This window comes from Perognathus longimembris, chromosome 9 (genome assembly GCF_023159225.1).
Source record: "Perognathus longimembris pacificus isolate PPM17 chromosome 9, ASM2315922v1, whole genome shotgun sequence".
Classification (NCBI taxonomy): domain Eukaryota; kingdom Metazoa; phylum Chordata; class Mammalia; order Rodentia; family Heteromyidae; genus Perognathus; species Perognathus longimembris.
The window spans coordinates 3,100,176-3,110,458 of record NC_063169.1 but is presented as its reverse complement, the minus strand read 5'-3'; the positions used below and the strand labels follow the sequence as shown (position 1 = coordinate 3,110,458).

At 62.0% G+C, this 10,283-nt stretch overlaps 1 protein-coding gene across 1 annotated transcript; it reads left to right on the top strand.

The window, feature by feature from the left end:
- The first annotated feature begins 1,960 nt into the window (after positions 1-1,960).
- Mrap2 (melanocortin 2 receptor accessory protein 2) lies at positions 1,961-9,823 on the top strand. Its single transcript, XM_048354696.1, has 3 exons — positions 1,961-2,087; positions 6,048-6,147; positions 9,481-9,823. The coding sequence occupies exons 1-3, from the start codon at positions 1,961-1,963 to the stop codon at positions 9,821-9,823; spliced, it is 570 nt and encodes a 189-aa protein (XP_048210653.1).
- The last annotated feature ends 460 nt before the right edge of the window (positions 9,824-10,283 follow it).

Sequence of the window (10,283 nt, the reverse complement as noted above, 5' to 3'; positions counted from 1 at the left end):
CCTCCAGCCCCGCAGCTGGAGCTTTGGTCTCCAGTCGGAAAGCCTGGGTTCGCTTCTGCACTCGCCGGCGGTGGCCCGCGCTCGCGTATGCTGTGGATCCGCGGCTTCCTGACCTGCTTTTCTAGCTGTGTCCTTGTGTGCGTGTGTGCGCGTGTGTGTGTGTGTGTGCATGTGTGCGAGCATATGTAGGTATGCATATATGTGTGTGCATGTACGCATGTGTGTGTGCGTGTGTGCGTGCGTGCGTGCTCACTGTCCAGCACTTGTGGGCATCCCTTGGATTTTCTTTAGCGTGTCAGTTCCACGCCTGAGCTGGCAGCGATGAGAAAAACACCTGTCCTGACGCCGGTGGCTTACGCGGAGCTCAAGACGGCGACTCACAGGAAAGTGTCCCGTGGTAGCTCACGCAGGGCGGGGCCGAGCTTCCTTCCCGCCACGGGGAGTGCCCGTCCCCGGGCATGGAGGTGGGGAGGGTTCAGCAAGGAGGCGCTTGCGGGGGGGGGGGGGGGTGTGGAGCGGGGTGGGGAGGGAGAGGCCGGCAGGACGGCAGGCCTGGCCCCGGGGTGCGGCTGGGCTGGAGGGGCGCAGGCAGCATGGGGGTGGCAGGGCTGCCGCACCGCCTCTCCATTCCCGCCTCCCGCCGTCTTTGCCGGCACTGTGGCTTGAACCGGGGTCAGGGCGCCGGGCCTTGGCCCCGTGTGTAAGGCGGCTGCTCTGCTCCAGCTCCTCGAGGCTCACGGGAGATGGGAGTCCCGCTGCTTTTCAGCCCTGGGCTGGCTTTGAACCGCGACTCTCGCGTGTCCGCCCCGGGCGCAGCCAGGATGGCCGGCGTCTGCGCCATGGCCCCGGCTGCTCACGTAGTTCTGAGCTGGTGGAATGCACGAATGCCGGCGTGAATCGTGGAGGCTGTGGGTTTGATCACCCATGCTGGGTGGGGTGGGGGGGCAGGGCCTCGTTCCCGGGGGCCGGGGGCAGGGGGCGGGAGGGGGGGGTGGGGGCAGCGCGGTGCGGAGGGCGTGGCCCCCGCGGCTCTGCGGGTGACTGGTGGTGACTGATGGCGAGGCGGGGGGGGGGGGGGGGAGCTCTCCCTTTGTGGGGTGCGGGAATCTGTTGTGGGGCTCCGGCGCGTGTGCTGGCCGCACTCTGGGCACGCTTTGTGCCAAAGGGGTCGGACACGGGCCTGGCAACATTTCTTCATCATCTTTGTCGGTTGGCAAAGAAGAAGCATGGGGACTTGGGGTTCAAGGCCGTGGCGTCGCCCACGGTGTCTCCTGGGACTTCCCGCTCCACGCCACCCCGTATAGCTTCACAGTTTTGTTTCTTGTGCCAGTCCTGGGGCTTGAACTCGTGGCCTGGGCGCCGTCCCTGAACTGTTTCCTCTCGAGGCTCACACTCTCCCCCTTGGGCCGCACCTCCGCGGCGGGCTTTTCGGTGGTTAAGTGGAGATGGGAGTCTGATGGGACTTCCCCGCCCGGGCTGGCTTTGAACTGTGATCCTCAGCTCTCAGCCTCCTGAGTAGCTAGGATGACAGGCGTGAGTTCCTGACGTCTGAGCAAAGCTACGCAACTTGATTGGTGCATAGTAGATGCTGAGAGACGCACCCCGAGCTGGTGTTCCCGGAGCAGACAGAGCGCGCGCCTCGGTGGCTCACAGGCCTTTTGTGTATTTGCACAAATGGAGGTTAGGAGGTGGAATCCGGACGCTCACAGGCGCCACGGCCCTCCCCCTCCCCCCGGCTAACATGGATTCCATGTCAGGCCTTTGGTGGAGCTCACACGAAGACATCAGGGCCTGCCTTCAGATACTCTGAAGGTGGAGTGGGAGAAGGCAGTAGCGGCCCCTGGCAAGAGGCGGGGGGTCAGCCCCCCCCAATCACCAACATCACCAGGGGAGGTGGGGGCCGGTGGTGAATGTGCTCGAGTTCCAAGCCTGTGCCTGTGCCCTTCTGTGCAGAGTGGAGATGTCCGCCCAGAGGTTAATTTCCAACAGAACCTCGCAGCAGCCGGTGCCGCGTTCTGACTATACCTGGGAATATGAATATTACGAGATCGGGCCGGTCTCCTTTGAAGGACTGAAAGCTCACAAATGTAAGTGCTGGAAGCATGTGTTGGACTTCTCTTTACTTGTTGAGGACCCATTGATAATGTCTCCTGGACATTCCATCCACTTCCAGAAGTGTCTTCTCCCCACACAGCACCCATTCCGCACGTGGGCCGATTGCCCAGGGGACCTCATTCTGACTCCCGCAGAGAGGTGAATCGGGGAAAAATGCAGGCCACACATTTGTGTGGCATTAACTGTTTCAGGTACCCCAAAGTATAAATGTTTGGGCCACCAGAAATATGTGCAGAAGTGGAGTCAGGAGGCAGTGTGGGAGACTGTGTTGCAGCAGCCCACAGGCGGTGGTGTTGGTGTCGTGCGCACAGCGTTGCTTTCTGGCTCCTGACGCGCTGGGCGGCCGCCTCCATGCCCAGCCCCGGTGCCGGGCGGAGTCACGCTGTGTGTCAGGCAGATGACGGCAGCTCGGAGGCGAGGAAGGGAAATGTGCTGCGGTGGAAGGAACTCGCCGGAGGGTCGCAGGGCGAGCAGCGCAGCCCCGTGCTCCCCGCACGCCGTGTGGGAAGGGAACTCCACGACTCGGGGGTGGGGATGGACGCTAAAACCTGGGAGGGGGCCGAGGAAGGGGCGGCAACACCCCCAAAGAAGCGTGCTCTTTAGCTGACTTGCGCAACGGTGGCCCCTCTGTGTGAAGCAGAGCTGGGGGGCTCTGCCCCCCGCTCCCGGTCCTGTCTGCCGAGCCAGTGCCTGGCTGCTTGCTGCAAACACCGTCCGTTCCTTTCCTTGGTTTTCTTTTGTGTTTTATGACAGGAACTCACTGTGTGGCCCAGGCTGGCCCGCAGCCTGCCCTCCTCCCCCCTCATGCCCGGGTTCGAGCCTAGCCGCCCGGTCTGCTGGTTTTTGTCAGTCCGGGGGAGGCTGAGCTCCGAGCTCCGCGCGTGCGAGGCGCGTGCCCGCTCCACGCCAGCCGGGCCCGCGGGCCCTTCCCCATCGCGCGTTTCCACTGCCCATCATCCCACCGCTTACCCCCGAGCGCCCAGGGCCAGCGTGCGCGGTGATCGCCCTGCCCGGGCTGCCCGGGGCCCTGGGGCCCGCAGGGGCCGCGCTGAGCCCCGCACGGCTTCCCTGGTGGCTGGCGAGTCGTTGGCCGAGGGGAGGCGGGGGAACGTCTCCGCCCTGGCTGGTCTCTGATCCCAGGCCCTCGCCTCGCCGCCTTCCAGAGAAGGATCGGCGTGAGCTACGCGTGGCACCGGGTTAAAACGTGGGGGTGCTTCATCGGTCCAAACTCGTGTGACACACTGGGGAGTCCAAAGATTAGGACCAGAGGCCCAAGGGAGCGAAGGCAAAGCTCTCCCGCCGTCACTGTGACCCGTGTGACCCCTCACGCCCGCGTGCTACACGGAAGGCTTCCAGAAAGCCGGCGGCCTCACCCCGCGTCCTGCTTGCCTCGCCCAACAGTCACGTGGGCTTCCTCGGTGTTTGGGTGGCCGTGGTTGCCCCGTGTTTATGGACTTGTTAGGATAGGCCGCCATGAGTGACCTGAGGGCCTGGGAGGGAAACCACCGTCCCCCATGGACGCGCCGAGCTCTCGTGTGTGGAGGGTGACCTTCAGTAAGGACACTTGCTTGTCGTGAACCATGGCGGAGGTCAAAACGCCTGGGCAAAGCGGGCCCTGTGCCCTCTGACGGGATCACCCACCCCGGCTCCCCGCCACTGCGCTTCTGTTTGCCCCAACTTCATGCCACCTTGCGTCTCTCCCTTTTCCTTGGTTTCAGAGAGGCCCGAAGGCAGCCCTATGGCTGTGATCTTGTTGGAACATTTCTAGAGACAACTGTGCAAAATCTTTTTTTTTTTTGGGTCCTAGTATATTGTAAACATGACTGCAGCGTGAAATGAATCTCTATGAAACTGAGAGCGGTGTCACGTCAGGTACTTATCACACTTACTGTCCATCAGTGGACATTGCTGGTCTTAATATGGACATCGTGAAGACGCAAAGGTGTCCACGTGAGCAGCTACAGGTTGTCCTGCTGCCAGAGACCTGTGAAAGACTCTTAGCACCCAGGACCGGGTAAGGCGTGAGAAACGTAAGGGAAATCCCCGTCCGTATACAGGGAAGTGGAACGAGAACGTCAGCTGCTGCCGTGTGGTTCAGGCCTCCAGCCCTCGCTACTCAGGAGGCTGAGACAGGAGCATGGGGGTTTACAGCCAAGGCAGGAGCAACCGTGAGATTCATCTCCAACCGGCCACCAAAAAGCCGGAAGGGGCACCGAGGCTCCACTGGCAGAGTGCCAGCCTTGAGCACAGAAGCTCAGGGACAGGACCCAGGCCCTGAGTTCAAGTCTCAGAACAGGCACAGACACAAACAAGCAGTTGCACCGTGTCCACTGGCAGAGCCTCTTCCACCTTCACCAGCGTGGAGACCGCGATCCGCGTCCAGACCTGCGGCCGCGTCGGTTGAGGACCGGGGTCTGTTATCCTGACTTTGGAAACAGTGGCAGAGCAGGGGTGGGCGGGGAGGCCGCCGGAGAGGATCCAGGTCTGGGGTGCATGGCGGGATGTGAGGAGGACTTCCCGCAGAGGGAAGGGAGCCACCAGCCCTGCGGAAGTCCTCCAAGAACGGAAGCCCGGAGAGGCCGGGCAGGCCCCGCACTGGGGTGGGGCGCACCGGGGAGCCGGGTTCCCCCGCGCCGCCAGGCCCGGGCAAGCCCCGGCTCCGCTCACAGGCTCACGGACGACACCCGCTCGGGGGAGCGTCCCCTGGGGGCTGTCCCGGGGCAGGGGCGGACCGGGCGTGGGGCAGGGGGCAGTGGGACCCCAGCAGGAGCTCGGGGCTGGGGTCACTGGGGGGGGGGCGAGGTAGGCCGCTGCCCCGTGCTGGAGCTCAGCTCTCCCGGCTCAGGCGATGCATCGTGGGCCCGGTGAAGGCCAAGGGTGTTGATTTGGGTTTTTGCGTCGGTGCCGGGATCGGGGCTTGAACTCAGAGCCCTGGCTGGCGCTGGAGGGCGACGCTCGGGTCTGGGCTGCAGGTGTGGCCGCCAGCAGAGCCTGCGTGAGGGAGGTGGGTGCGGCGTCCCCCGGGAAGCGTCCCAGCCGCAGGTGACAGCGACCGGGCTCCGCCTCTCCTCAGTCACAGGGGCCCGGCGCCGTCCACCTTCCCCGGGGAGGGCACCGCCCCCCTTCCCCCGCCTCCGCTCAGCTCTGCTCTGCAGCAGTTGAAGGGGCGCAGCGTGGGAGCAGCCGTCGGCCCGTCGGGGCTCCGCGCGGTCACGCGGGCCGGGAGGCGGTCGTGAGCGGTCACACTCGAGAGCGTGGGCTCGGGCGCTTGTCTCGTGGCCGTGGCGTGGCCGAGCAGCGTGGGAGGACGCTGCCGTTCCTTCGGCACTCGCGGTTAGACCGGGGACCAGAACATTCATCTCTGCATCCGCAGGGCTAAACAATGTTGGCCGGAGGCGGCCACAGGCGCGGCGTGGAAGCAGGAAGAGTGCAGTGTCAGTCGCTAATGCTCCCTTTGTTCTTTAGAAAATTGTACAACATAGGCACAGTGCAATTAAAACAACGCTGTACATTTAACTCCATTCAACGCCTAAGTTCTATTTACTTGTAAGTAAACTTGAACTCGGGGCTTGGGTGCTGTCCTTAAACACTGTTTTGCTCAAAGCTACTGCTCTACCACTCGAGCCACACGTGTGGCTTTGTGGTGAATAACTGGAGATGGGACTCATGGTCTTACATGGCTGGGCTAGCTAGCTTTGAATCTCAATCCTCAGATTCCAGCCTCCTGAATACAAGCGTGAACCACACGTGCCTGCCTTTAATCACTTATTTTTTAAAAAAGCCTAACTGTGCTCACGGTGCTTACGCTTAAATTTCTTCTGTTTTCGTTGGTCATGGGGCTCGAACTAAAGGCTCGTGCGCTGTCCCTGAGCTCTGTTGCTCACTGTGCGCAGCCCGGCCACGCCCCGACCCTGCTGTTGCTTGCTTTCCAGATTCCATCGTGATTGGCTTCTGGGTCGGCCTTGCAGTCTTCGTGATTTTCATGTTCTTCGTGCTCACTTTGCTGACCAAGACGGGCGCGCCGCACCAAGAGTAAGTCTGGGCTGCCCCTCGGCGTCTCAGGCTCCACAGTGACCCAGAGCAGCGGCAGCTGGGACCGGGGCTGAACAGTTTGCAGTTTGCTGCCAGGACCCAAGTGTTGGTCGGTCAGGAGGGCAGATCGGGGTCTAGCTCTCGCCAGGCAGGGGCTCCTAGCTCTTGGGGCTTGGACGCCATGTTTGGGATAGTCTCGTGGGTTTAGCTCAGGCCGGCTTGGACCGCCATGTCTCTATCTTTGCTTCCCCTGTAGCTGGTCTGGCAGGTGTGCGCCGCTGGCCTTCCTGCCTCTCGCTTCCCTGCTGAAACTGAGCTTCGTGGTCCTTTCCTACAATGCTCCTGTTGACCCAGGCTGATTTTTAGATTGAAAGGGTGACTAATTGGGATGTATTTTGTCTTTATTTTGAAAAGCATGTACATAACTTGCCAGATAAAAAGTAGAGAAAAAAAAGACAATGGAAGAAAAGAGCCGAGGAATAGTTGTCAGGAAGTACTCAGCTCAGCTATTTACCAAGGAGCTCGTTGAGTTCCACTTGAACTTCCTTGATAACAGGATAAAAGGAGATCTGTTATTTAATGCCCCCAGCAAGCTGAGGAGCGTCGGCACTGGGCTTTGGACTTAGGAAGGAGATTATTCCATGGATTTATGAAGTGTGCTTACATCAGACCCCTAATATCAGACAGTAACTTATCCCCCTTCAGGACTGGGGATTGAACGTGGGGCCTTACGCTGGCTAGCCAGGCGCCCTGCCACTTGAGCCACGCCTCCAGTCCCTCTTACTGCTGGCTTCCACGGCCTTCTGGCCTGGGCCGGCTTGGGCCGTCATCTTGTCTGTATGCCTTCCCCAGAGCTCGGGAGACCGGCACAGGCCACCACACCGAGCTGCTGGTCGAGATGGAGTCTCCCAAGCGTCTTTGGGCCGGCCTGGACTTCATGCTGGCCTGAAATTGTGGCTCTTCAACTTCTGCTTCCCAAGTAGCCAGGGTTACGGGCTTGAACTCAGGGCCTGAGCACTGTCCCTGGCTTCTTTTTGCTCAAGGCTAGCACTCTGCCACGTGAGCCACGGCGCCACTTCCGGCCTTTTCTGTCTATGTGGCGCTGAGGAATCGAACCCAGGGCTTCGTGCATGCTAGGCGAGCGCTCTACCGCCAGGCCACATTCACAGCCCTAGTGGGATGGTTTAAAAAATATATTTCTTTAAGAACAAACAGGAAAATGACGTGTCGAAGAACTTTATAGTTGGTTCCACGAAGCAACTGATACCTACTCGCGTTGGTAATTAGAAATGCTTCGGGCAAGGGCAGTTCCCAAGGCTCCCCACGGCCAGGGGCCTTTCCCACGCTGCCTGGATCTCAGGGGAGCGGCCGGCGGCCCCGCCGGGATCTCTCAGGAAAGGCCTCAACATAAAATCAAACCTGTCCGTTCCCCTTTCCCATTTCGCAGTTGCCCCTTGTTGGCTGAGCATGGCCAGCAGCCAGAAGCTCCTCCACCACCAGCTTCCCAGAGCAAAGAGCGCGGGTGGAGGGGTGGGGGGTGGAGGGGTGGGGGGTGGGGGGGTGGAGGTGGGGTGGGGGTGGAAGGAGTTGGGGGAGGGGTGGGGGAAACTGCGCGCGGTCCCTAACAGATGACATAACTCAGGCCCTGGTACCTTCGTTCTGCCCTCGAACGGTAACCGATGCCTCTGCCCAGCACACAGACGTCAAGGATTGGGGAACGTTTGTCCACACAGTCGTTTTGAATGGCAGGGAACAAACACACCCCCCACTTGCTAAGGCACCGGGGCGGTGGCCGAGCCTCTCTTTGGAAGCCACAGCGAGGCCCAGCACACACCTCTGCTTTGCTCTGTGTGGGCTTCGGGGGTCCGGGAGCGTGAGAGCAAGAGGCCCCGACTTCAAGTCAAACAAGCAGACGGCACTCCATGTTTCTGTCTTCCTGGAGGCCAGTCTCACCAACAAATGACAAGAATCTCCCCTGTGGCACCTGAGCTCCTGCAGCTCACGCAAAGAGATCTTTCTAGAAAGGAAAACGCCAGGTCAGATCAAGAGAACACAGGCAGCAGGTGCCGTGGCCCGTGCCTGTAATCTCGGCGGCGGAGGAGGCTGAGATCTGAGGCTGGCGGTTCACTGCCAGCTCTGGGGAAGAAAGTGTGTGAGGCTCTGACCCCCAGCCAACCACCCCAGAGCTGGAAGTGGAGCTGTGGATCAAGTGGCAGAGCGCCAGCCTTGAGCAAAGTGACTCAGAGATTGTGCCCAGGCCCCGAGTTCAAGCCCCAGCACTGGTACATGTGCACACACACACAGAACACATTGACAAGACCTTGTACACCAAATACATCCAAACTTCTACAAGTCAGCAACAACAAAGAACCGAGTGTTTACATTGAAGGTCAAATTCTCCCAAATACTTTAGGAAAGAAGAACAGCAGGTGGGCTTTACTGCGTATCAAATTCTCTCTCTCTCTCTCTCTCTGTTTCCATTCAGCTGGCTGAGGGCCTTTGGTAGCAGGCGCCTGGCTTAGCATCATTGCCTTGGGGACCGCAGGGAGGGGCTTCCTCTCCGAAGCCCGAGGCTCCCCGCCGACCCCATCCACATCTTTCCTCAGTATCAGTTAGCTGGGCAAGGGGGATTTGCCCTTCCCTGTCCTTCCCATGCCCGCCCTGTGCCTCCATCAGGCCCTCCATCCTCGCCCCTCACCTCCTTTCTTTTCCTCTTCTTATCGCTAGCACACCCATGTGACGGAAGTCAGCACGTGTGGTATGAGTGTGTGAGTGTGTGTGTGTGTGTGTGTGTGATGTTCTTGAGGCAGGATCTCACCACGTATCCTAGGCTGGCCTTGAACTCCCAGCCCTCCTTCCTGAGTCCCGGGATTATGGGTGCTCGTCAGCACACCTGGCCTGCTTCTTGACAATGGGGGTGTTGGGGGCATGAATCGGATTTTCATGGCCCTCAGGGCCCCTCAGCCGTCAGCATGTCACCGTTAGAAATTCGTACTGGGTGTTCAGGAAGGAAAGGATTGAAGCTGTCAGGACGGGTTAAGAACAGGATCCCTGGGATCTGGGATTATGGCGCACGGCACGCGGACTCCGGAGCCTGCTCTAGGCAGAACCCCGCGGGGCGCGGCTGGCTCTCGGGGACCCACCTTCTTGCTTCCTTTCCTTGGGTGGCGCGTTCTGCCCTTGTGAACCCCTCGAGCCCGGCTGCGGTCTGCTCCGTGGAGGTTGTTCCCGTCCCGGGGCGCGGCCGCGCGGCTGGGATGAGGCCCCGGGCGGGGTGGGGGGGCGCACACGGCCGTCTCACGCGTCTCCCCCCCCCCCCCGTGTTCCCCGCAGCAACCCCGAGTCTTCGGAGAAGAGGTTCCGAATGAACAGCTTCGTGTCCGACCTGGCGAAGCCGCCGGAGCCCGAGAAGGCGCTGGCCCGCCCGGGCGCGGAGTCGCCGCGCTCCCCGCGCCACTGCCCGCTGGGCGAGGTGCGCGCCGGGGCCGCCCGGCTCCCCGAGGACCCCGCGCTCGGCCGCCTCGTGGCCTTCGAGCTCCCCAACTTCGTGAACACCGAGCGCAGCCCGTCCTTCGCCGAGGAGGCCCGGGGCCGCCCGCTGCCGGCCGAGCCGCCCGCGCTGCTGCGGGACGAGCCCGGCCTGGGCCCGGCCTCCGCGCCCCGGGGCCCGCGCTGACGCGCGCGCGTCCTCCCCGTGGGTGTGGGTGTGCGTGCGCCCTCCCCGTGCGTGTGCGCGTGCGTGTGCGCGCGCGTGTTCTCCCCGTGGGTGTGCGCGTGCGTGCGCCCTCCCCGTGTGCGCGTGCGTGTGTGCGCGCGTGTTCTCCCCGTGGGTGTGCGCGTGCGTGTGTGCGCGCGTGTTCTCCCCGTGTGTGCGCGTGCGCGCGCGCACGTATTCTCCCCGTGTGCACGCGTGCGTGTGCGGGGGGGCGTGGCATGACCGTCCAAGTGTGCGCGTGTGTCCTCCCCGTGTGTGCGCGCGTGTTCTCCCCGTGTGCGCGTGCGTGTGTGTGCGGGGGGCGTGGCATGACCCTCCACCAAGTGTGCGGGCGCATCTTCCCCGTGTGTGTGCGCGCGTGTGTGCGGGGGGCGTGGCATGACCGTCCAAGTGTGCGCGTGTGTCCTCCCCGTGTGTGCGT